This window comes from Balaenoptera physalus (assembly GCF_965194825.1).
Source record: "Balaenoptera physalus genome assembly, chromosome: 1".
In the NCBI taxonomy this organism is placed as follows: domain Eukaryota; kingdom Metazoa; phylum Chordata; class Mammalia; order Artiodactyla; family Balaenopteridae; genus Balaenoptera; species Balaenoptera physalus.
The window spans coordinates 151,623,947-151,650,431 of record NC_138882.1 but is presented as its reverse complement, the minus strand read 5'-3'; the positions used below and the strand labels follow the sequence as shown (position 1 = coordinate 151,650,431).

Genomic DNA, 26,485 nt, shown 5'->3' with positions numbered 1-26,485 from the left:
TCCTTTGTTGGCCCCAGCCCCGCCCCCCAGGCCTGGTTGCAGGACCCAGGCCTCAACTCACCTGTAGATCTTGCGGTAGGAGAGGTCACACCAGTAGATGCGATTGGTGGCAACTTCGACGTCCAGCGCCACGACGTTCTTGAGCATGGGGATGAGACGCGAGTAGTCCCGCTTCACCAGGTCTATCCTCCGCACTTCGTGACGGTTGGTGAAGATTAGGGACGGGCTTCTGCCAGCTGCCATGCAGGGAGGTTGAGAGGGAAAGGGTCAGTGCAAGAGGCGGGGGATCTGGAGACCAAGGCTCTGCCATTGGTTTGCTGGGGGACTCCTCATTTCCTGTAAAAAGTGGTGACGACTCCTACCTCACAGGTTAAAGAAGCAGGTGAAATGATGGGTACAAAAAGCATAAGATGCAAAGCACCACACGTAACAGAGGGATTTTTATTCTTTTTATCGGACACAAACTCCCCCCAAATCTTTGATGACTCCCCATTTCCTCTGGCCTGCACGGAAGGCCTTCCGCAGCATGACCCCAACTCCCTGTCCAGCCTCATCACTCACCCCGCTAACACCTTGATTCCGGCCACCAGACTACCTGTCATCACCTCGCCACAGCAGAGCTTTGCTGCCTCGGGGCCTTTGCTCAAGCTGTCCCTCCACCTAGAATGCATTTCTCCGCAGCAGTTGCCACCTCCTCTGCTTGGGCCCCACTGCAGTGTTCAAGAAGGGGCAACATGAGTGTTAAATGATTTAGAAAGATGACTGAGGCTGCAGAATGGAGCACGGACCTCAGGGCTAGGGGTGAGACTGGAGGGAGGAGATTCAAGGAGGTCGTTGTGAGTCTTTAGTTTATACAGAGTGTATTGGCATGAGATCAATCTGCAGATGCTGGCAGGGACCAGATCACAAAGGATCCTGTGATCCAGGGGAAGAGTTTGCACTTTATTCTGAGCCAATAGCAGGGGTGGGATGTGTATAATATGACACAGATTATATACGTGCAAAGGGACAACACACAACTTCCCGTGTATACACAAACCCATTTTTAGACTTAGGATTAGATTTTAGGAAGATCTTCAGTGAGCTAGACATTCCTGGCTACTCCATGGGGAGGGTCACTCTCCCCCAGGCCTATGAGGGCCTAGCACTTTGCACAGGCCGCCACTCCTCCAGCCTGTTTTCAGATGGAACGGGCCACTCGCAGGCACCTGCAATACTGAATGGCAACACCTGCCCCTGGAGCTGCCTGTACCTTCTCCCCCTCTTGTTTTCCAGCTGACACTTCTGCAGGCCACCTGGTTCCTCACTGTCCATCTGTGCTCCCTGGGGACAGGGTAGGACCAGCACAGAGCCAGGTGGGGTCTGGGGCTGGGTGTGCGACCTGTGTGTAGATTATTTCAAAGCAGGGTTGGGGTGACAGGGAAGGTGTGGGACAAACAGATACCATGGAAAAATAGAGGTCTAAGCGCAAGGAGAAGGAGGAAAGCTGGATTCAAGGCCCAGCTCTGCCACTGACAAACTGTGATTTTCCTCACCTCAAAATAAGAGCAAAGACACTTCACCTTCCTGAGGGCAGGAGCTGGGTTACAGGGTACCTTGAGGTGATTTTTACTGACAGCTGTGACTGTGACAGGAACCCTGTGTGTTTATGATTTGAGTTTTTGTGTAACTGCACTTTAGATATTCACATGTAGGGGTTTGTGTATACATGGGCCTTTGTATGTTGTCTCCACTGCACGTATGTAATCCCTGTTCTGTGTCATACCTGTCCCATGTGGGGGTAAGAACAGGTTGCATGTTACATGTAATGTGCTAATGTATGTGCTGTACATTGTGCAGTTTGGGTGGTATATGTTTTGGGTTTACGGGCTACATGTCAATTATTGTAGCTGCTGTGTTGTTATAACCTATAGAATGGGTATTATATTCGTGCGTCTGAATTCCAGGTTCATATATCCAACAGCCTACACAATACTTTGCTTAGATGTCTAAACAGTTTTGTTAAATTTAACATGTCCAAATCAATCTAATATTCTCCCAAACCTGCTTTTCTCACCGCCTTTCCCAACTCCATAAATAGCAATCCTATTTTTCCAGTTAGTTCGTCAAAAACCTTGGGGTCATCTTTGACTCCTTTTTTTTCTTTCACATCCTATATTTAATTCATAAGCAAATCTTGTTGCTTCAAAATAAATCCTGACCTTCAAAATATATTCATACTGTCATACTGTCCACTTCTCATTATTCCCACGCAAGGCCCTGATCCAAGCCACCATCACCTCTCTCCTGGCTGACTGCAAGGACCTCTGCAGCAGTTCCCCCGCTCCCTCCCCTGCCCCCGACGGTCTATTCCCAACACAGCCGTCAGAGGAAGTCAGTTAAAATGTAAGGCACACCCTATCCCTCTACTCTGAACCCACAAAGGCTTCCTTCCCCCTGACTGACAGTGAAACCAAGAGTCAGCCCTTAGAATGGTCTCAAAGGCCTTTGTGATCTGCCGCCAAGTCACCTCTTGGACTTCATCTCCTATGCTCCTTGCCCTGGCTGCCCTGGCTTCCTCGTTCTTATCTGAACACAGCAGGCATGCTGCTGCCTTCGGTTCCTGCAGGTAATGCATGGCTCACTCCTTCATCTCCTTCAGGTCTTTATTCAAATGTCACCTTCTCAGTGAGGGCTTTCCTGACCACTCTATTGAAAACTATAACTTCTCTACTTTATATTTCTTCTGAACCCTCATCACCATCTGCCATGCACTGTATTTATTTTTCTGATTTCTTGTCTGTCTCACCAACTAGAGTGTAAGTCCCATGAGGATAGACAGGGATTCATGTGTTTTGCTTACTGCTGAACCCCTAGTGCCTACAACAATGTTAGGTGTTCAGTGTAAAGAACTGAATAAAACAAGTGAATTCCGTTGGCTGACCTGACGGTCAACGTTAGGTCTGCACATGGCCTGCTCTTTGTGTAGGCTGCCCGTGCCGCGTGTAGCCAGCACGGTCCAGCCCGCGTCTGGCACTGTGTGTCGTGTGAGTGCAGACTCTGTGGGCTGTACCGGGTGGCGCTGTGCAGTGTCTGCGTGGTGTTCATGCACAGTGCATCGTGTGCGTGCTGAATATTTACACTCTGAGCACCGTGTGTGCAACCTGCCATCTGTGTATGTATACGCAGGTGTGCACACCTGCTCCTCGCGTACATGAAGCACACTGCTTCCTGGACTCCCTCAGAGCTGCTCCCCTGCCCCCCACCTTGCGGTGTCCATACCGACGGCCTTGCAGTTCTTGGTCAGGGTGTCCATCTCGTAGCCAGGGTGGCACTCGCACTTAAAGTAGCCCTTGTAATTGACACAGATCTGGCTGCAGGCGTCTGGGTCCTCACACTCGTCAATGTCTGTGGGGAGGAGCAGAGGTCAGAACTGGCAGGAGGAGCTGCCTCCTTGAGGGGCTCGGGGAGGGTCTCACCACCACAGGTCTTCTGGTCCAGGAGCCGGTAGCCCGATGGGCACGTGCACTCAAAGCCGATCTTGAGGTCGGTGCAGATGTGGGAACAGCCGCCATTGTTGTGCAGACACTCGTTCAGCCCTGGGGAGGGACGTGGGCTCCTGAGGGTCCAGGAGCTCAGATTGGGGTGGGGGCAGGACAGGGATGGGCCTAGAGCTGAAGCAGAGACCCAGGGCAGCGAGCTTCCCCCAGAGCCTCACTGAGCCTCAGCCTCATTGGCCAGGTGACTGGGCAAGAGGAGGCTCAGAGAGGGCCAGGTCACATAGACAGGACACAGTGGAACCAGAACTCGGGTCCTTTGCCTCCCAGGCCAGGGCTCTGTCCACCACCAGGCTGAAGGCAGCTAGGCTGCCTAAGGTCTTTCCTTTCACAGACACATTTCTTATGCCTCCTCCTTCCTCGTGACCTCAGAGTTGAAGGTGCCCGCAGGTAACACATCCAACCCTCAGGTACCCCAAGAATCCCTTCCGAAATGCCCTTGCTTAAACACCTCCAGCTTCGGGAAGCCTGCTTCCCCCCTGAGGCAGCTGGCTCTGTGTGGGGTTGGCCAGAGTCCAATGGCTCCCTCAGAATCTCCTTAAAGCCCCGATTCCTGGTCCCCCGCCACTCAAGTGCCTTTCTCTGGATGCACTCCATCTGTCTGTGCCCTTCTCCGGCAGGGCCCAGAGCTAGTCCGCCACCCAGAGGAGTCTGAACAACAAGGGCTGCCCGCTACTGAGCTTGTGGTTATCTAAGACTGCCAGGCCTCTTTCTCCACGGAGCTGTTGCTAAGTCAGTTCTCTCCCACCATGAACTACGGTGGATTTTTCTCACCTCCTCTCATTTCAGCACCTGTCCCTATTCCCACACTTAGTCACAGGCCTGGTCCCAGTATTACCAACTGCTGCAAGGGATGAAGGGATGCCAGGAGGTCATCTGGTTCCCCCATCCTCCACTCCCTTACCACCTCCTGGCAGGGTCCTAGCGGAGGTCAGGGAGGCCAGGACCAAGGCTCACCAAGTTCTCACAGCATCTTCTGGGCTATAGAACCACAGAGGGTTAATTCTGCCAGCCAGGGAAGGTGCCGTGCCACCCTCTGCCCATCAGGCCCATGCCCCACCACTCCAGCCAAGCCAGGCAGAGCTGTGCCAGGCCAGCCAGGGCCATGCACACAGCTGGTCTGAGCTGCCCACCCCAGGCCATGCACAGCTGTGGTGCCCCACCTCCAGCCTGAGCCATGCTTAGGGAATGCTCCTCTTTACCCCTGGGCCGCCTCCTGTTTCTCTGGGATGTTGGCAGAACTGAAAGAAGAAGACCATAGCAACCCCATGACTCGGGGGCCTGGGGGTGACTCAGCCAGGCCCAGCCCTGGGAAGCCCCAGCCCCTCGGGGTGGGCTGAGCTGTGGTAGCTTTGCGGTGGTCTCTGTAGGGCACCACCCTCCAGGACTCTTTCTGTCACTCCAAGCCCTCCTTGACCTCTCCGACACCATACTATTCCCTCCCGTCCATTCATCTGTTCACCTGCTCACTCACGGCCTCAGTCACGCGTCACTCACTTCCTACCCCTCCTTCTGCAGGAGCAGCAGCTCAACCATTGTGTTTACCGAGCACGGGGTGGAGGGGCACGTGTAGGATGGCTCTGCAAGGGGAGAGGGGAGAGCTCCACGCGACTCAGGCTTCGATGAAAGACCAAGGAACTGAGTCCTCCAGGGCTGAGGTGAGTCGGGGTCAGAGAATGGGTAGCGGGTCCCGAGCTGTCTATCTCCGTCAACCCTTCCCTGGAAGGCCAGCGCTGAGGCAGAGGCTGAGGGGAGCCTCCGGGCCTTCCCAATTCTACCTACCCTGGAGGTGATTCTGCTGGGGGGCCTGCAGGGTGGGGAGAGGGGAAGGTGGCCCAGAAAGGCCTGAGGAGCATTGGAGGTCCCCTGTTGAAGGAAGGGGCAGTGCCCTTCTCCCAGCACTCACACCCACCTGCATGCACACACCTGCATGCACACACCTGCATGCACACACACACACCAGCTTACGTGCACAGGCAGGCACATTCACACAGACGTGGGAGCCGCACAGAGATACGTGATGCAATTCCCTTGCCTTCCTCAGAGAAGGAGCCATGGGTACAGACACTGGCCTCTCACCAGCACAGAGACACAAACACATGCGTACATACGTCTCTTTGGTGTGTCATGCAAAAGACAAGAGAGAAGAGAGTTTAGCAGGTTAGTAGTCTGTGGGTAGAGGGCGGGGGGGGCGGTGGCTAGGCTCAGCTGCTCCTGCTTCCTTATCCTCTTTTCCATAACTTCCTTCTTCTGGGACTTCCCATGGCAGGGCCTGGGGGGAGTCTGTCACCTGCAAGCTCAGGTGAAGGCCAAGTGACCTTCACCCAGCTATTCTTCCTTCCGAAATCAATTTCTTAATCTTCAATAGGGGCAGAAACGTGCTATTCCAGGGAGCTCCAGGGGATGAGGCTCCCCTGAGGGCCCAGGAGGGGAGGAACTGGGTGGAAAAGGGTCTGCCAGGAGGGTAGGGGAGGGAGGGTCTGACCTAGGCTCTGTCCCCCAAGGGATTCTCTGTCCCCTGACCTCAGAAATGAACCTTCCTGGAGCCCACGCTGGGTTTCCTGCGTGCTCTCTAGGATGCCCGCCCACCTACAGTCCAGACTCTCCTGTTCTTTTTAGCCTGGAACCCACCCCCTACAGCTCTGGCCGTCTTTCCACTCCTAACTCATGTCCAGCCTGTGAGTCTGCTCTCCCAGAAAGCTCCTCAGGGCTCAGGATGGTGCCACCCTCTGCTGCTGGGTCTGCCCTATGCTCATCCGGGCCTGGCCTGAGCCCAGTGGCCTTCAGATGTGCCTCGTCTGCCCACTGCCAGCTGTTCCCCACCTCTTCCTCTGCAGGGTCTCCTGCAGGGGGCTGGAAGGCCTCGGAGGCCAGCGCCCTGGCTAGGTCGGCAGGGCAAAAATAACGAGGAAGAGAGAAAGTTCCAGAGTGAGCACACACTCAGAGGTCTGAATCTGGAAGAAGTGAGGAGAGCCTGCATTTGTGAGAGGAAGCATAATTTCTGAGCATCTGGAAAGGAAAGGCCCTTCGATTTGCAGAGTAGCAGAACAAGAGGCCCCAAAGGCAAAGAGCCCCGTCTGAGACCACGGGACAGCACACGAGTCCAGAGAGAGGGTCAGATCAGAATGTGTGCAGAGGGGCAGGCGAGGGCTGAGGGCCGAGGGCCAGGAGGGGGCGTGGCAGGGAGGGTTAGTCCAGCAGTGGGGCGGAGACAGGTACTGTACCACACTCTTTCAGAGGCTCATCTGACCAGTCCCGGCAGTCCCTCTGAGCATCACACACTTTCCCGCCGTCCACGCACTCGCCACTCTTACACTGAAATCTGCGGGGACCCTCACATGTTGACTCTGTCGGGCCGGACAAGAGAGTGGACAGCACCTGTGAGACCTTGGGCAGGGAGGGCTGGGGTGGGCTGGGCCCATGGGAGGTGAGAAGAGCTCCAGCCCCAGCCCCCGCTGGTCTCCAGAAAGTGACCCAGGACAGACAGCTGAATACAGGGCCAGTGGGAGCTCTGCTCACAGAAGGACAGGACCCCAGGGATAATCGGGATACCCAAGCATCATCTAGATGGGCAGGGCATGGGGGTCTGTGTCTGATCTGTCAGTATTAGGGAACTTGGAGGGAAAAGCAGCAGCTCTACAGAGACCCTGGTGGCTGCACTGACCATCTCCTGAGCGGGACCTATGCTCCAAGTGTCCTAGACAGAGGAGGCCACCTCACTGCCCAATCACTGATCCATTTCTCCAGATGACCAGTGGGTCAGGGTCCCTGATGCTGCTGCAGGGTGATGACCGCAGAGCCATCTGAGAATTAAGGGGGCTCCCTGGGAAGCGGGACTCAGCCTCTGCTCAGTCTGGGAACCAGTGAGGGAGGCTGTTTGGAGGCGTAGATGCGGACAAATGGTGGGGGCTGGACTTCCTGCAGTGCCTTCATGTCCCCTCCCCCTAGGCCTCTTTCAGCTTTTGCAAAGTCCTTAAAAATCCAGTTCTAGTGCCACTAGGACCCCAGGAAGGGGATCTGGGTGGTTTAGGGGCAAGTAGTGCTCTGAGGGAAGATGCATCTTAGGGACCAAGGGGTGATGTCTCCCTCGCTGCTCTCTACGGAGCCAGGGGGAGGAGCTCAGGCATTCGCCTCAGAGGATGCTGCCCTTTTGCCGCTGACCACACGCACCCTGCAGGCAGCCAGCTTCATCACTCCTGTCTGGACAGTCCTGTTCCTGGTTGCAGCGCTTGACGGCAGGGACACAAGTCCCATCCCCACACTGGAACTCGTCTCCACGGCAGGTGCCCAGCGCTGCCGGGAGAGGGCAAGGGGAGAGAGTCAGGGCCGTTGTGGTGCTGGGACAGCTCTCCTCCCCCAACCTCCACCCTCACCCCCACTCCATATCCAGCCCTGGCAAAAACAGAACCGGTCGCTGAGCTTGGGAGTCTTCGGAGGACACCTGGCCAAGGCACAAAATGGGGAGACTGAAGCTCAGAGAGGGGGAAGGCTCACCCAGGGTCACACAGCACTCTGGCTGGCAAAGGCAGGACTACAACTCAGGTCTCCTGTTTCCCACTCCACCGTCTCTCCCCAGGGCCACCCCTCCAAACAGACACGTGGTCTTCTTTGGAGTCTCCGTGCTCATTACTTAATGACCTCATCCCTTCAGCAAACCCCTCCTGAGCGCCCAGTGTGTGTGCAGTGCTGTGCAGGGGTGGGGAACACAGAGATTACTGAGAGCCTCCCCATCCTCTAGGAGCTCAAGGGTGCACAGTGGGGCTGAGGGGCGAGCAACGAGGGCATCACGGTGTGGATGTGCTGTAAGAGAGGGCGCCAGGGACCTGCAGCAGCTCTGGGGAGAGATGCAGCCCAGCTGGGTCCATCAGAGGAATCTGGGCGAGGCCTTGAAGGATGAGCAGGCCCAGCAGGTAGGCAGGGTGGGGGGCTTCCTAAGTGTACCAAGGTGTCTGGCATTGGAACCACTGGGTGACTGCTTGGGGCAGGGAAGGGCAGGGATGGGAGGTATGGGGTGGGGGGGAGCATTACTGAAGGTCACAGGTACCTGTGAAGACCCTGAGCTCCGCAGCTTAGCAGCCACGTGACCTCACACAAGTCACTTCACTTTTTCCAAGTCCTGTTGCCACCGTTAAAACATTACTAGGATCAGAGTAGAGCAAGGAGAGGTGGCGCAGTGGTTAAGAATCTGCCTGCCAATGCAGGGGACATGGGTTTGAGCCCTGGTCTGGGAAGATCCCACATGCCACGGAGCAACTAAGCCCGTGAGCCACAACTACTGAGCCTGCGCGTCTGGAGCCTATGCTCCGCAACAAGAGAGGCCGCGATAGTGAGAGGCCCGCGGACCGCGATGAAGAGTGGCCCCCGCTCGCCGAAACTGGAGAAAGCCCTCACACAGAAACGAAGACCCAACACAGCCAAAAATAAATAAATAAATAAATTAGGGCGAGGAGACGCGGCCCCTCCCCGAACAGTCGCGCATCCGCGGCTCTGGGCGATACGGAGGGGAGGTGGCTTACGGCAGTCGGCCTCGTCCGACTTGTCCTTGCAGTCGCGGTCGCCGTCGCAGCGCCAGCCCAGGTGCACGCACTCGCCGCTGCGGCAGGCGAACTGGGCGGCAGCGGCGCAGGTGGCGGGCGCGGACGTGGCCCTGGGGCCCGCGCGGCCGCAGAGCTCGGCCGCCTCGTCCGAGTGGTCCTCGCAGTCGAACTGGCGGTCACAGACCCAGCGCTCGGGGATGCAGGCGCCGCCGTCGCCGCCGCAGCGGAACTCGCGGGGCCCGCAGGCCGGGTCGGCGCAGCCACGCTCGTCGCTGCCGTCGCCACAGTCGTCGTCGCCGTCGCACACGAACACGGCGGCCAGGCAAGAGCGGTTGCTGCACTGGAACTCGTGCGGGGCGCACACTGCGCGGGACAGAGAGCCGGTCGGCCCGCCGGACCCCATCCCCGGCGCCCCGGCCCGCTGGTCCCGCTACAGGGGCCCTGAACCTCACCCATGGGCCAGAATGAGCCCGGCTGGGGGGCCGAACAAGGGACAGCAAAGGGGGCCTCCAATCCGGGTCCTGCCAGGGTCATGCTGGGCGACCTGGGGCAGCACACTTGCCTCCCTGAACCTCCCCAGCCTCACTGGGAGTAGGAATTCTTGTGCTGCTCCCAGCAGGATGGTGGGACTAGGAGAGTCTCTAAGGCTGCAGAACACACCCTGTCTTGAAGGGCTTTGTGATGTTCTCAGGAAATGTTATGTAACATGACACTGACCCTTCCAGGAAACAAGGTCTGGACCTGCTTCTTTACAACACAGCTCAGGTCCCTCCCCCTCCCCAGTTTGCCCAGAACTATCCTAAGTCCCTTGGCCTAGCATCCAAAGCCACTGGCATGGAGCTACTGCTCTGCCCCATCACCTCACTCCCGCACATGCTCCGGCTTCACATCACACACTGGACCATTTGTACACTTTCCCACCTCCCGGCCTTTGCCCAAGCTGTTCCATCTGCTGGGCGCCCATCTCTTGCCCACCACTGTCTCTGTATATCGCAATGATGAGTTCGCATCCTTCAAGGGCCCAAATTCTACCTCTTTCATAACACATTTTGTGCTCCCCTGCTTGGCAAGTTTCCACCCACCTCCACTCTCCTTTCTGGTGCCCTTCACAGCCTGCTCAGGTGTCTGGGTCTTGTGTCCTTCTCTGTCTGCCTCATGACCACAAACTGCATGGGGGTGGGCTCTGAGACTGATCCACTTTTGTTCTGAAGGCCCGGCACAGAGGAGCTCCCTGCGGTGAGTGGGTGTGGTGTGGACGGAGGCTGGAACGCCCAGGTGTGAGGAGTAATTTAGGAATGTGCAGTAGTTAAGGGCACAGGTCGCTGGCCCTGCCTGGGGCCCTGGGCTTCCCCTCTCTGGTGGGCTGCTCTGAGCTCAGAGGCTGGGAGAGCCTTAGTGACCACCAGCCCAACTACCAGTTTACAGATGGGGAAACTGAGGCCCAGAGAGAGGAGCAGTTTGCCCAGGGTCACACAGTCAGTCCATGGTGATGAGGGAACCAGAACTCAGGTTTGGGGCTCTTCCTACTCTGACTCATCTCAGCTTTCTGGTTTTCCTCCCATCCTGCAGTGTAGGCTGTTTCTAGAGCAGCGACCTGGCCTCCTTCCCTCCTTCATTCCTTACACAGAGGTCAAGAACAGGCCTGGGGGCCCAGGCAGGGTGTGGATGCAGGAGCTGTGGCCACAGGTAACTCGGTGGTGGCAGCACCAGATCTCTCCACGTGGGGGCGCCAAGAGTCTGTGTTTTTATTTTCCGATGGGGAAAATGTCCTTTCTCATCATTAGGGAACATAAAAGAGAACGATGTCTTCAGTTTCACAATTTAGGCAGCTCGCGTCATGTGTTGCTGACAGCGCTACCAAGTTTCTGACAGATGCATTTTTTTTTCCCTTTCTGGACTTTTGGGATGTTGGGGCATTGGTGGGAAAAGCACACCCTACCCTGTGATGTCTGCCCCTCAAGATTAAGCTGATGTCTAGATTAGCTCCCCTCCTTCCTGTCCAGACAGGGAGGGAGGACTCATTACGATCAGAGTTCTGAGAAGTGCTATCTTTATCCTGAGTTCGCTCCAAGGTTTCGAAGCTGACAGCACCTTGAAGATCTATATCCTCAGGCCTGTGCCCAGGGACCCCCCACGCCCAGCATTCATGAATGGAAGAAGCTCTGAGGGATGAGAGAAGGGAGAATTCTTTTTGTTTCCCCCGGTGGTTGGGAGCTGAAGCAGAGCAGCCCCACAGGACCTTCGAACACCACTATCTCCTATAATTAACAGGAAACAGTCCTGCCACAACATGCCCTTGTTAGAGCTACTCCTACCCCCTGCAGTAGTGGCTGATGGCCTGATGACTGAGGAAATATCTGATTTTCAGGGGGTTGGGGAGGGAAGAGGATTCTCACTGGCCAGTGAGGCCCCACAAAATTATCACAGCTGAAGAAATGAGCCAATGCCGTCAATGGGGCTTTGAAACTGCTGGACCCAGCCAGGATCTGCCCCCATAACCAGATGCTTCCGGCTTCAGACATATCCAAACTCCAGACTCAGAATCCTAGAGTGCTGTGACTCAGAAGCCCCCAGAGGAGATGGCATTCCCCTGGGCCAGGAAGGATGGATAGGATGAAATACAGAAGCTGATGAAGGAAGGGGGTGGGAGACAGTGGTGGGCAAATGCTTGGCAAAAGCCCCCAAGGGATCGCCCAGATCTCAGCCCAGCCTCACAGCCTAGTAATGATAGCCAGTCGGTCTACCCCGTTAATCATGAGCTCCCAGAGGGAGGACTGTGTAGCAGTCACCTTATCGGCCCTTTCGGAGCCTGGCTCCGGGCCTGGCACACAGTAGGTGCCCATCAAATATGAAACATGCATGGTCAGGTTGTGCTCCCCACTGGCCCAGGCCCTGCTGGCCCGCTCCCTGGGAAGGAGATAATCCCTGTGTTTGAAGCTCAGTGATGTGGAACTGCCCCAGTGACCACTTCCATCTGTCCCTGCCGAGGCTGCTGGGAATGTCTTCCTGCCCTATGGCGCCGGGGCTCAAATCTGAGATTTTAGCAACAGTCCTCCTTCCCACCTCAGGAATCTGTCCCCCTCCCCACCCCCGACACTGCCAGTGCCCTGGCCCGGGCCAGCACCATCTCTCACTACGGTCCCCACCCTGGTCTCCCTGCCCTTGCTCAGAGATCAGTACAGACGTATGGAATGGATGAGCAGATGTCAGGCAGGCGTGGTTTAAGAACGCATGGATTTTGTGGTCCAGACCTGAATTCGAATCTCAGTTCCATCACTCAGCCGTGGGCACTTTTCCTCGCTCGTCTGAGCCTCAGTTTCCTCACCCACAAATGGGGAATGATAATGGCTGTTCGTGAGGTGGTTGTGAGGATGAAAAAGAATGTCTCTCCAAAGTGCCCGGCCATTCCTAGTGTCCTGACCGTTACCTTTTCCTCTCCACCTGCCAAGCCCCCTGGAGAATCTGGCCCCTCCCCACAAGCGGCCACTGCTCCCCGAGGCTGCCTGACTGTGCTTGGCAAACCCTGGGGACCTGACCCCGGACTCACAGGTGGCACAGCCGGCCTCGTCCACTCCACTCTCGCAGTCCTTCTCCCCATCACAGCGCCACGAAGCAGGCACACACTTGTGGCTGGTGGGTCCACAGCTCAGCTTCTCTGCGGGACACACCTGCTTGGCTGTGGAGACAGACACACATGCATGGCTTAGCCGAGGGGGACACAGGGCATGGTGCCAACCGGTCCTACTGCCTGGCTTCAGCCACCGGGCCCGAGGCCCTGGGAATCCACCAGGGCCTTCCTGCCCCATGTCTCAGTTTCTTCGTCTGAGAAGAAGCCTCTGTCTTCCCCTAAGACTTCCTGAATCCTGTAACTGACCCCACCACTGCCCTGCCTAACACCCTTTCATGGCCCCCTGGCCCCTGGCCCTCAAGGCCCTCCTTGATCCAGCCAACCCCCGCCTGCCTCACCAGCCCGACCTTCCACCCTTCCAAGCCTTCCCTTTAGGCTCCTGCAATGTGGAGTCGCCTTGCCCTTCATGAGTCTCTGCCATTTCCAGCTGTGTGCCCTTGGGTGAGATATGCCCCATGTGGGCCTCAGTTTGCCTTCCAGATCAGTGACTCCATGATCTGAACCTGCAGATGTGAAGGGCTCACCAAGGCCCCAACAGCTCCCTCCAAGCCCCCTCCCCTGGCGACGGTGCTGAGGCCACTGCTGAGAGCGGCCGCCGAGTGGCAGGGCCCAGCGGGACCACATAGCGATAATTACTGCAGCTGCAATCAGAGGCTGACTCAATCAGGGGCTCGAAGCTCCAGGGTTGATTCTCAATTTGGAAGAAAGAATGAGAACCCTGATCAGGCCTGGGGATGGCTCTCATCTTGAGCGTCCCAGAATGGCCCACGTGACAGACCCAGCTGAGGCAGATACATCTCAGACCTCCGTGGCTGGCTCCCTCTGCCTTTCAGGGTGTACACGAGGCCGAACTCAGTGGTCTCCAGGATGTGCCAGGCACAGTGCTAGATGCTTCCATTTAATCTTTACAACAACCCAGCAGGGTGAAGATTATGTCGGGGCCTCCAGCACGAAGGTCGAGGCCATGGGATCTGGAGCTTTGCTGCCTGGGTTCAGCTTGGTCACTCACTGGCTATCCACCTTGGCCAGCAATCCTTATCTCTGTGCCCATAAAGTGGGGACAATACTACTCTCTATCCCACAGGATTGTTACGACACCTACGTTAATGTCTGTAAAGCACTTAGAACGCCCAGCCAGTGCTCACCAATGATATCTACTATTACTCTCCACGCGGAGCAGCTGAGGACTTGTTTATTGTAACCCTCAGTGAGTAGCTATTGAGCACTGCTGTGTACCAGACGTGGCACCCATCACCAGGTCCTAGTCACACAGTTGTAAAGAGCCGAGTGAGGATGCAGTCAGCTGTGTCTGATGCCAGAGGCTGGACACAGTCCACTGCACCCTGCAGGTGGCAGGTTACTGGTGCCTTACCCTCAGTTTTTCTCTCTGATCTCAGACCAGTTTTTCTTCCTCCTCCTTCCATAGCTGGGGTGAGAGGCCACAAGAGATGGAGAAAAGGGCACAGACAAGGTGGGGTTGGGAGCAGGTATCTGAGTCAAGGCCCCCAGACACTACTACGCTGTGGGAGAGGAGTACCTCGGACCCCTAACTGTGGACCCCAAAGTTATCCCTAGGAATACATTTCACAAATATAAGGCAACCTGTTGGGAATACGGGATTCACAGGATTCATTTTACAGAAATTTCCCTTTACAAATACTGTCGTGTAGAGCCCTGGAAAGCACTGACACTCAAAGACCCTTTACAAAGGCTTCCTCGGGGCGGTAGAGTAGGGTGATGAGGGGCCTGGGAGTCAGGAGAGGGGCCCAGAGCACCTCCATCACCCACTCACTGCAGGACCCGAGAAAGCACTTCCCGCTCTGGGCCCAACAGAACACGAGGGGGCTGCAGCGACCAGCATGTCCTAGAGTCCTGACTAAGGGTGGGTGTGTGAGGGCTGTTAGAAGTGCAGGTTCTTTGGCTCCAGCTCACTCTAGACTGAATCCAAACTTCGAGGGCAGAGCCCAGGCATTTTAGCCAACTCCCCCCACTCCACCTCCCCTGGTGATTCTCATGCACCCTATTTGAGAACCCCTGAGTTATCATTCTACAAGTCTAAAAGATATAGGATATTTCATCTCTTAAATTCACTCCCAGAAAAGTGATAGAGGAGGTTCTGTATGTTTGCAAGCCCCTGAGGGAACCATGGGCTGGAGGGACAACGCAGCCATATATCCCTGCGCCAGGCCTTAGGAAACAGAGGAGTTGGCAGGGAGCCACATTTACTGAGCACCTACAGTGGGTCAGGCTGCTTCATTCTGAGGAGTTGATATTTTCCCATGTCATCCTGACCCTCATCCTGCCAGGTAAGCAGGCCCTGCCGGCTGTGAGTGCAAACTCCAGGGGCACCATTCACAAAGATCATCATGTCAGTGGCACCCCTGGAATGGAGCAGGGCAGTGGTCCTGCAGGTAAGCACTCCATTTTACAGATAAGGAAACTGAGGCTCAGACAGACCAAGTAACTGGCCCCAAATGCACAGCAGTGAGGGGCAGAGTCCCAGTTCCTTTGACTAAAAACCCTGCCCTTTTCCATCAAACCCCTCCTGCTCCTGTGGGTAGAGAAGTGGCCCAGAACCAGCCCCAAACTCTCCGCCCAAAAGCCCAGGTGACTGAAATGGCCCTTGACCTGTCCACACCATCTCCGGGGGCCTGGTTCTGCATACCCCAGTGCAGCAGGCAGCTGCTTGAATTCTGAATGAATATTTATACAGTTAATTGCATAACCTTTCAGCAAGGACAATGATTAAACAATGCGTCTGCTTCCTTTCTTTATAATTAATAAGACATTTGCTGTGTCCCTAAATAGACAGCTCTAATTACAGGCTCTCGAGGATTCAGCAGTGCCTGACACCAGCCCTCCTACCCTCAAAGAGCCAAGGCACCTTCTTGGAACACCGGGACACAAGAGGCCTTGGAGGTCATGCTGAGGAGCAGCCACTGGAGTGACAGGAGGCAGAGGCCCTGAGAGGGGAAGTGACCTGCCCGGCTACTAGAGGCTGGGTGTTCCAACTGCTGTCTCTCCTAGAACCTTGCCATCTCTGTTGGGATGCAGCTGTTCCCCAAAGCAGGACACAGACCTTGCCCCGCGGGCTCCTGGGTGAGGCTTCTCACCGCCCAGCCCTGGGAAGTGAGTCTGGGGAGTGTTGATGTGCAGTATCTCCTCACGAGGTGGGTGCTATTATTACCTCTATTTTACGGATGGGGAGAGCAAAGCCCAGAGAGCGAAAGTCATTTGCTTGAAGTCTTGTGGTGAAGGGCAGAGCTGGGCTTCCTCCCCAGGTCCCTCAACTCCAAATGCACTGCTTAACTTGTGGCACTGGACACTGCACGTGAGAAAAGTAGGCCCCACCGGTCTCCTGGCAACCCTGGGCTGCAGAGGGGTCACTGGAGGGAGGAGGCTCACTGGACCTTGGCTCAGGCAGAGTCTGCGAGATGGCAGATGGCCGTCTGATGTCCACTTTCAGGATAACTAAAGCTAAAGGCCCCAGGCAGCACGACGCAGGAGACAGAGCATGGGTTTGGAGTCGGACAGGCCTGGGTCTAAATCTCATTTACTAACATGAAGGTCCTTCAACAAATCACTTAACCTCTCTGCACCCTGGCTCCCCTCACCTGAAAAAGGGGCTACATAATCTCCCAGAGTTGGTGGGTGGTTTAAATGAGGAAACATGGAAATCCCTACACTCAGGGCCTGGAGCAAACTTGGAACTCAGCAAACAGTTGCCCTAGTTTTATTTCATGAAGTGCAGATACAAAGGGCTGGGAGGGCCCTGGTCTCACCCCTGGGGATGCACATTACACATTATTAGAGTCCACACGGCCTGCCACGACGCAGCGTCCACCCCTGAACTGAACACCTCTCCCTCTCTCCACCTCTTGTCCTCTCTTGCCCTCTCCCTCTCCCTCCCTCCTTATCTCTCTCTCTCTCTCTCTCTCTCTCAGAAACAGATGCCGTAAGGGATGCCTCTGGCCTGCTGTCCAAGTAACCCCAGGTTCTCCGAGGCAGGAGTGACAAACCCCACTGTCTCTCAGACATCAGGAATCCTCCAAGTCACCAAGGGCCTGCAACTGCACCCTGGAGTGGCCGGAGGCATTTATAAATTCCCAGAGAAGCCTGCACCAGAAATCCAAATCCAATGGTACTTTCTCTAATTTATAAGTTCACAAATTAACAAAAAGGGAAATGTCTGTTGAATAAAAGAATGAAAGTGCTTCACAGCTACTTATTGAGCAAGCACATCTGCATTGTCAGGTCACGAGAGGCATAGGGGCAGACAACCTCCACATGGGGACTGCCAGCGCCGAGGGGACCAGAGGCTCAGGCAGTGGGAAGTACAGGGTCTAGCTGCTGCCCCAGGAAGCATGACATGGGACGTCCCACTGTGCAGAAGGGGGCAGTTACACCAAGCTTCTTCTCACAGGGTCAGCTGGGTTGGCCTCTAACTTGCTGGGATCTCAGAAAATCTCTGGTCTCTGATAGGAAGGTGTGCTTGGTTAATATGTGAGGTCCCCCTTTCAGATGGGAAGGCTCTAAGATGCATGAATAAAACCTCATTTTCAATAAGCAGCACCCAGAATTGTAACTCATTCACCTTGAACTAACTTCCCCACCCCCATCCCGCGCCCCTCCCAACAGATGTCTGAAGGTGGATCACAAACGGCCCCAGTCAAGTGAGCTATAATTAGAGCTGAAATGCTACTTTCATTAGGCACATGTCTGGGCTTTCCCACTGTGACTCCAGGCTCAATTTGATAGACACAGAATCCAGAACCAGAAGGAAACAGAGCTGGGAGAAACCCCAGGCAGCTAGGGGCAGATGACATAATGGGGGAACACAAGACGGGGGACCTGCTCCCAAATCCCTTTCCCTTCCATGCAAACTCCTCTCACTTAGACTATTCTAAGTCTTTAAATTGGGGAGCGGGCCTACAGTCAAAACGTAACCATAAAATAACACTGCCATTTGCTCCAGCACTGACACTTTGTGTGCATTTTTTTCATTTGATCCTCATAACCCCCCGTAAGGTAGGTACCATTACCCCATTTTGCAGACGAATGAACTGAGGCTCAGGGAGACTGGACAACTTGCCTGAGGTCTCACAGGTTAAAGGACCTAAACCCAAATATATCAGACATCAAACCCACTACCCTTTACTACTGCCTATAATCTTTCTTTGCAGGTGGGCAGGGGGCTCTATCCTGGAAGCTGGCACAGTCCCCAGGAACCTGGTAGGCTGTGGAGGTTGCTATGACAACGCCAATTAAATGGGCTGTGAATTGGCTGCTGGGTTCTCACTTGGTCAGGAGTCTGTGAGCAAGCCTGTTACCAGGTCCTGAGGCTGTGAGCAAGCCTGTTACCAGGTCCTGCTCCCGCAAATTCTGCCTGACCCTCAAGGACCCACTCTGGCTGCCCTCCCCCAGGCAGCCCTCCCCACCCACAGACCTTGCCCACCTGTGACCAATGTAACTGTGCATGGAAAGTGGGTTCCTGGGCCTTGTGCCCCAGCTGGGTACAGGCAAGGGAGAAAGAAGGCCTCAGAATCCTAAGAGTCCAGGAGTCTTAGAATCACAGTCTTTGGAATTCTGGACTGCTAGAAACTAGGGCCCAGGGAGGGGCGGGAAAGTATGCAGGACCTCACAGTGAATCACTGGGAGAGCCCAGAGGAGAGCTGGGCCGCTGACTCCCAGGGTGTGGCCTTGGTGGCAGCTCCCACGGAGCCCCCTGTCAAGCCTCAGAGACACTGCGGAGCCTGCCTTTTGTCCTGGAAGGCAGACCAGCCATGAACCACCTGTGTGTCTAGGAAGCAGGGCCCTCAGCTTCCCTAAGCCTCCAATTACTCAACGGTCAGATAACCGTGCTCTACAGCTGAACACAAAGCAGGCCTGGGAGGCAGGAGGCGTGAGGCCTGAGGGCACCCGCACAGCCCAGAGGATGGGAAGGCAGCAAGTGCTGGGACGGCGAGAGGGAGGAAGACAGAGGGAAACGTGGGCAGGGCAGCAGAGAGAGAGCCAGCAAGAGGGAGGGGGAGGAGGGGCAAGCAGGGAAGGGAGGCAGCCCGACAGTGCAGGGCTGGGCAGGAGGGAGATGAAAAGGAGCATCAGTGCAAAGAGACAGAGACCCGGGGAGGAGGGGGAGCCCAGCTCTCAGGCAGCAGGACAGACCCCGGTAACGACCCTGATGGTGCTGCCCCTCCCCTCCCACCTCCAGTGTCCAGGGAAACCGCAGGCACGGGGTCTGGATGACGAGCTGATTGCCATGGTGGCCACAGCCCCCTGCCCAAACACACACTCTGGGCTGCACACAGCTCTGCCCTATATTAGCCGGGCAGCCTTGGGCAAGTGGCTGAACCTGTCCCAACCTCAGTTTCTTTCTCTCTAAACAGATCCACGCCCCCCTCCCCAAGGTTGCCAGGAGGATGAGTCACAAGTGGGCGTGGCTGGGCTTTGTTCCTCCCGAAGCGAAGCTCAGGACAAAGCACTGGGCTGTCCTTGGGCCCAGACACCTGGGACTGCACCAGCTTTGGCTACTTGGTGGGGTGCGGGAAGAATAGGGCCTGCAGCAAGTCCGGGGAAGGCAGGGCAGCTGTGCAAGGAAACGAGGGGGTGCCCTGTCTCGGGCGGGGATGGCTCCTGCTCTCCCTTTCTCTGTCCCTTTCTCTTTCTCTCCCACGGAGACTGGTAGCTCTGTTGCTAGGAGACAAGGAAACCCAGTTATCACCAGCCGCAGCCCTAGATGGGACGCTGGCCTCCATTGTCCCCACCTCTGCCTCTGGGGTGACTGTGACCCTTAAGGAAGATCTGGGACTGTGACTCGCAGGTCCCTGCCAGCCCCCCCCACCCCCAACCAGGTCCCCCCCGCCCCGCCCCCTGTCCTCCACGTGCGGCCCCCACCCCAGCCTTTTGTCTCAGGCTCATTCTGCTGAAGCTCTGCCTCCGGGACCACCGGGTCCTTCCCTGCCCCCATCTCATCTCCTCTTCAATTTAACAAATGTCACGGAATGACCTGGCGGGTGTAAGTTTGCTCTGAGGATTAGGGCCTGGAAAAGAAATCGTGGAGAGTCAAAGCCTGAGTATGGGAGGTGGGCCTGGGGCTCCGCTCTGGCCCTCACCTCGCCCCTGGCTGTCTTCGCTGCCATCAGCCGGCCCACAGCAGAGGACAGAGCTGGGGCCTCAAAGTCCCGGCTGCGTGGCCTTGGGCAAGTCACTCAACCTCTCTGAGCCTCAGTGTCCACCTCTGCAGAAGTCAGAAAGTGACAGTACCTGCCTCACGAGGCCGCTGTGGGAATAAGACGAATGAAAGCATACACCGTGCTTAGCACACTGCCCACTACACAGTGAATGCTTGATAAGCGCCAGCTGCCATTAGCACTGTTAGAATTATGATCAGAGTCCTCAAAAAAAAATAGTGGGGGAGGCTGAGGGGAGGCCTGGAGGATGTGCTCTGGCTGCTTCTGGGCAGCAGGGCACAAAGGGGCTGTTTCTAGCTCCTGGAACTACAGGAGCGGGGCCCAAACCGCCAGAGGGCTGGGAAGAAAGTCCAGAAACAGGTCACCAGAACCAGCAACTAGAGGCACCGGACTGTCAGCCCGGAGCTTGCAAGGGCTCAGCACAAAGTGAGTCTGAGGCTGTGCATGACAGATCACCTCACCCGAGCCTCCCAACCTCCCAACCGGGATTGATGAGGAAACTGAAGCCCAGAGCCAGGTCCCCTCCCCCAGCCTAGGGGCAACACTCACTGCAAGTGGCCTCGGACTCGTCGGAGCCGTCGGGACACTCCTCCTCGCCATCGCACTTCCACCGCTCTCGGATGCAGTGGCCGTCGTCACAGGTGAAGTCGCTGTCCGCACAGGTCTTCTTAGCTGCGGGGCAAGGAGAAGAGCGTGAGGGGCCTGGTGGGCACAGGAGGCTTTTCTAGGACATACACTCAGGTGGCTACGGGGTGACCAGAATGTGCTGGTCTGCAAGCTGGACCACGTGACCTCCCATGGCCCCAGGAGGCCACGAGTGCCTCCCTGACCAAGAGGAGAGGACAGGAGAGAAAGGCTTATTCATTCCACACCAGGAGGAGACGGGCAATCCCTGGCCTTGCTCTCCAAGTTCAACAAGGGTGACAGGATCCATCCATCAAGGGAATGCCCATTCCCATCACACCTCTCTCTTCCCCCCAAGTCCAGGTCCACTGTCACAGCCTCCAGGAAGCCTTCCCTGATCATATACGGTAGCTGCCTTAGCCCCTTCAGCCGGTTCTCAGTCCCTTTACCTGCCTTTCCTGCTCCCCACAACCAGACTGAAGTCGAGGCTCCTTCTGCAAGCACCAGGGAGCTGGTGATAATAAATCATAAAAGTAAATGATCACCTTGTGGCAAGATTGATGAGGTGTGTTTTGTTTAGAGCGAGGGAAAGAGAATCTGTGGGCAAGACATCCAAATCAGTCTCTGCTCCCAAGGCGCTTATGGCCACACAGGGGGTTGGAATCCCAGCTCTGCCTCTTTCTATCTGTGTGACCTTGGGGATGTTACTTAAGCTCTGAGCCTCTGTTTTCTTATCTATATAATGGAGAGAAAGAAACAAAGGGCTCCAAGGAGAAGTAACAATAAGTTATAATGTATGAAGATCAGGCAGCAGAGACCCTGGCACACAGCAGATGCTCAGTAAGTAGCAGCTATTGCTGTTTTTATGGTTTGAGTCTTAATTAGAAGCAAAGGAAATGGGGTGTTCTGTGCCCTCATAGGGGATGTATGCAGCAAGTCGGACTCTCACAGCTGGGAGCAGAACTGGGACAAGAACACAGGGACCAACAGGGTTTGCTTTTCTCCCTGTCCCTCCACTGGCCTGATACTCCCCCAGTGCAGGGATTGCATCACATTCAGCACAGGACCCAACTCAGGGTAGATTTCAGTGCAGGGCATTGAACCCAACGGAAACGTAGCTGCCCAGCCTCTGCTCCCACACCTCCAGGGCCAGGCTCTCCCTCTCCCCGGGAAGCTCCTTCCCAGTGACCAGCCTTGGGTCATGTAAATCCTCCCACAGGCCCTCTGACCCCCTCTGGAGCCACATGACTGCTCCCCCTGAGCAGCCTAACAGGGATTTGGGGACAGACGCTAGGCCTCCTGAATCCGTTCCATTTCTGCCTTTCTTTTCAATGAAATCCTTGCAGTACATCTGCATTCTAAGCTGAGCTTTCTTCACACTTTCCTTAGAAGAACATCTCTGCCTGTGCAGGGCTGGAAGAAACCAGAGGAATCAGTGTCTACCTACAGATGGGGGCCTGAGACCCAGAGAGAGAAAAGGGCTGGTCAGGGAAACACAGGAAGGAAGGGACGAGAACGAGCTCACTTGCCTCCCAGTCCAGGACCCCCAAAAAGCCCTCGCTGAGCCCTGCACTGAGGGGTCAACATGGGTGATAGATACCAATGTGGTACCGCCTTTGGTAAATCACGGCTTATAATGCATCAGAAAGGAAGTATAGTTATGAACCACGGCACCTGGGGCATTTCCTAATATGAACACCACAGTGCTCCTTCCACAGGAAGCTCAGCATCCAAAAAAGAAACATATATTCCAGTGCTTTCCTTTTCCTGTTCTAACATTCTCCAAGTGCATCCTGTGTGCCAATCTCTGTGCTAGGCACTTTACCAGGAAACCCCAGGACAAAGGGCCTGTTCTGTCCTCACTTGACATGTGGGGAAATTCAGCCCCAGGGTGTTAAGTTACCTGCCCAAGGTCACACCCTGGTGGCAGCAGAGCCACAGTTGGACCTCACAGTCAGACGTCCCTCTTCCCCACCATGGCTCTCCAAACAAAATGCCCAGGGGCATCAGATACGGAAGAAAAGCCCAAGAATATGTGGGAAGTCCATGGAAGCTTCAGCTCAGCGCTCAGTGAGCTTGTGTCTGTGCCCTGAGCACACTGATGAGAAGTCCACCCAGCCTGTCAGCACGAGTGCATGACCAGCAAACCCCAGGAGAGCAAGGCAGGCTTGAAGAAGAAGGGGATGGAGGGCCTCCATCACTGGGCCTCAGCCAGCCAGATGCTCACCACGGACCCTTTCCTCCCTGGCATCCTGGGAGCCTGGGAGTCAGCTTGGCCTCCCACAGTGTGCCAAGTCCTGACAGGCACTAGGTAAAGAGGCCAGAGCAGCCACAAGCAACATCACAGTCCTGAAGGGCAGCACTGAGGCCAGGAAATGGCAGGCTCGGCTGCATGTCCCATGGTGGTGTTTTGGGGAACAGACCTGTTTCACTGTCATGACCAGTTTGGACATTTTCCACCCTTGCTCTGCCCTGGCACCTTTCATTCAATATCCCAGTGATTCCTCGTAGCAATCCTGGCAGCTGTTGTTAATCCCATTTTACAGAAGAGGAAATTGAGGCTCAAAGAGGTGAGGGTGGTAGGTGGCAGAAGTGGGATTTCAAGTCCATGTGGCAGCTTCCAAAGCTTGGACTCTTTATACTAAGTCCCTTAGCCACCTCAGCATTATCGAGCAAAGAATGAGGACCCCAGAGAGGCAAATGCAGTTGGACTAGATCCCAGAGGCTGCAGGACAAGGCAATGTGGCAGATCCACCACAGACCAGAGGCACCTGCATGAAGGGCTCCCCTGGAATGTGCCCAGAAATGTGTGGTAGAATAAACCTGGGCCTGTGACAACTTATGCTTTGCTAATGGACCACCCTGGGGAAACTGAGGCAGCATGGTCAGTTTCAGGCTGGGGACTAGACTAAACCACCATGGCGGACCCTGTGTGAAGTGTAACCACGTGGAAGGCTTTGGAAGCAGAGCTGAGCCTGAACCCTGGCACGGCCACCTCCTCTCTGGGTGACCCTGGGCAAGTTCCTTCTCTCTCTGGGCAAGTGAGGATGGTGGCTTTCCCAGGCAGCACTGCCACACAAGGTCAAAAGGCAAAAAGGGATCTAAGCAAGCATCCCAGTGTCAGGTTGTGCAGTGTAAAGAGCCCAACAGCCCCTTGTCAAGAGGCTACATCAGCCCCGCCAAGAGATGAGGGCAGGGCAGTCTTTTGAAGCCGTCAGAGCAAACCATGCCAGCCCCCACTCTCCTGGCCTTGGCAGCCTTGGCTCCAGCTTCCAGGGTGATTCCCAAGCTGGGCTCGAGGCCGTGGCTCTCTATTTCCAGGGATTTATGTCCCTCCACGCCAGTCACCCCTTGGACAATTCCCACCTCTGTGAATCCCTGTACTCCACAGCCCAGGAGCAGTACACAGTCATCCAGGATCTGCGACATCATAATCTGGTGCCATGGCAACAGATGGGCTGCCACAAAGGACTTGGGATTCCTAAGGGCAGTGGGGAGGGGCCAACCCCAGTGCAGAGGGGGAGAGAATGGGAAATCCAGGACAAAAGAAGGGGGAGCTGCTAATTATAACAAGAACGCAGGCCAAGGAAAGCATCAGACTGCTCACAGTTGATGGAACTCTGTTCTGCCACTTGTGGGCTGTGTGACCTTTTGCAAGTTACACAATTTCTCTGAGCCTCACTTTCTTCACCTACATTCAGGGATAAAATCTCTGCTTCAACACACAGGGTTGTTGTAAGAAGCAAACGGGCTAAGGATGGTGCCAGGACCTTATGAACTGAAAAGCAGAAAGGTGCAAGTTTGCGGCGTGTGAAGTCAGCAGCTCCAGCTACTATGTGTGTGACACTGGGCTCATCAGCCACATGGGCCTGCCTCCTCATCTGGATATGGAAGTGTGGAGCTGACTGAATCTTCAGCCCTCTGTGCCCAGAGTCTACGATCTTGCAAAATTGTTATGATCACTCATCACCTCCCAGCTTCCCCGTCCCCAGAAGCGTCCTGCCCTGAGACAACCTGCATGCTTCATGCTGTTATTCCCCACCCATGCTCATCCTGCAGCCCCAGTGCAGACAGGAGGCTTCAAAACAAAGATTAGCCAGGACTGCCAGGTGGAGCTGCTTGGTGTGGCTTCGTCTTGGCAATCACAATGCTCCATCCTGTCAGAGCCCAGGGCTTTGAAGTCCACTCTGTGGCTCTCCTGTTCTAGAAGCTGAAGCCAGGCCCAGGGAGAAGGGGCTGCTCCGAGGCACAGCACGTGTCTCTGGGAGGGCTGTACTTGAGCCCAGGTATTCTGACCCCCAGTCCCACTGTGTGGCCAGGAAGCCAGGCGAGGGCTACCCAACCATCCCAGGGGTCAGGGAAGGCTTCCTGGAAGAGGGGACTGTGTTCAAGGAAGAGAGGTCATCCAAGCCGTGGGAGTGAGGAGAGCAGAGAAGGGTGTTCCAGGGAGAGGGATAACAGGCCATGGGGTGTGGAGGAGCCAGTGGAATGGCCGTTTGGGGCTGGGGAGGAGGCAAGTGGCAAGGGACCTGGGAGCTCCACTAGGCCAGGGGCCAACTCACCCCGCATGGCACCAGGCTGCCCCTCAGAGGCCCAGTGCAGGGACCTGGCTTTCCCTGAGCTCACCTAGGGACTCACCCCGCCCCTGCTAAGCACAGGGCAGCTGACAAAACCCACGGCTCCAAGCTGCCTGGGCCTCCTTCAGGATTTGGCGTGTCCATGTACACGGACCATCAGGCCCTGGCAGAGGAAGAGAGAGGCAGAGGGCAGGGCAGAGAGCTGCAGGACCGACCATCCACCCAGATGTTTGGGTTAAGATTTATTACCTTCCCCTTGGAGATTCATGTTGTCCACGGCTTACTAAGGGCCCTGAGAGGCCTACAGTAAAGATATCAGATTGATTTTGTTTCCTCCAGCACTTCCCAAACTTGTTTAGCCAAGGAATGTCTTTGTTGGATGCCACGTGTATTAATTTCCCAAGAAACAAGTGTCCAATGAACCACACTTGACCAAACACTGCTGTGGTGCCAGCCCCTCAGATCAGAAGATGAGGCCCAGAGAGGGGAAGGACTGGCCTATGGTCACACAGCAGAGGCTGGTACCCAATCTTCTGTCTCTGGGCCAGCTCCACCAAGCCATGAAAAACAGGAGAAGGCATTCCCGGAGTACTTGGGGCAAAGTGAAGCTGAGGGGACTCCACTGGGGAGACCGCAGTCCTAAGAGCAGGGACATGTCTAGAGGCAAGCCCAGGATGGGGTCAGGGGGGAATTGATACCAGGCCACACGGGACAGGGAGATGCGAGAGATGCAGGCTCTGCCTGCCTTCAGGTTTCTGCAGACAGGTCGTGGGCCCCAGGGAACATTCTTTGAGGGCAGAGCAGAGACCCACAGACAGGTGATTCCAGCTCAACATTGTTGCGGAGCCACCTGGGGCAGGTCCCTTCCCTCCCAGGGCAGTTGAGAGTCTGGGAGAGCAAAGATGTAAACCCTCACCTTGGAGCCCTGTGCACAGAGGGGACTCGTCTGTTCCCACTTCCTCTCTCAGGCCCGGACCAGCACCGAGCGGCCTGGCTCTGGCCCCGCCGCCCAGCCCTAAGGCAGCTGGGCCACTTGTACCCGGGTCGGGGAGATGAAAGAGCTGCTCCCCCCACAGTTACCCTTCTGCAGAGCTCGCCAGGCCCTGGCGTTGCCAAGACGACCACTGCCAGCAGAACGAAGATCCGGGGTGGGGGCAGGGGGCGTGCCAGGCGGCCCCGGCCTACTAACCTGGCAGGCAGATTTAAATGACAGCCCAGGAAGCTACTATTAAACTGTCACCCCAGTCAACGGCACGACAGACCCGGAGTGTTCTCTGGCTGCAGCAACAACACAGCAGGAGCGAGAGGGGGAGGAGCCAGTGGCCCAGAGCAACCTGCACCCCCTCCCGGGAAGCCCGGTCTGCCTGCCTGTTCACCCACCGGCCAGAGCCAC

At 55.9% G+C, this 26,485-nt stretch overlaps 1 protein-coding gene across 25 annotated transcripts in view; it reads right to left on the bottom strand.

The window, feature by feature from the left end:
- Nucleotides 1-26,485, bottom strand: part of LRP8 (LDL receptor related protein 8) — a 78,501-nt gene that overhangs the window by 20,811 nt on the left and 31,205 nt on the right. For 5 of the 25 annotated variants that reach the window (XM_082428960.1, XM_082428962.1, XM_082428982.1 and 2 more), the window contains exons 3-11: nucleotides 20,441-20,563; nucleotides 12,621-12,749; nucleotides 9,053-9,436; nucleotides 7,707-7,829; nucleotides 6,761-6,883; nucleotides 4,700-4,777; nucleotides 3,459-3,578; nucleotides 3,262-3,387; nucleotides 62-236 (exon numbers count right to left, since the gene is read on the bottom strand). In XM_082428960.1, the coding sequence (XP_082285086.1) occupies nucleotides 62-236; nucleotides 3,262-3,387; nucleotides 3,459-3,578; nucleotides 4,700-4,777; nucleotides 6,761-6,883; nucleotides 7,707-7,829; nucleotides 9,053-9,436; nucleotides 12,621-12,749; nucleotides 20,441-20,563 (1,381 nt within the window). The remainder of the gene's footprint in view (nucleotides 1-61; nucleotides 237-3,261; nucleotides 3,388-3,458; nucleotides 3,579-4,699; nucleotides 4,778-6,760; nucleotides 6,884-7,706; nucleotides 7,830-9,052; nucleotides 9,437-12,620; nucleotides 12,750-20,440; nucleotides 20,564-26,485) is intronic. The other 20 variants (XM_082428984.1, XM_082428966.1, XM_082428969.1 and 17 more) reach the window with 13 other exon arrangements.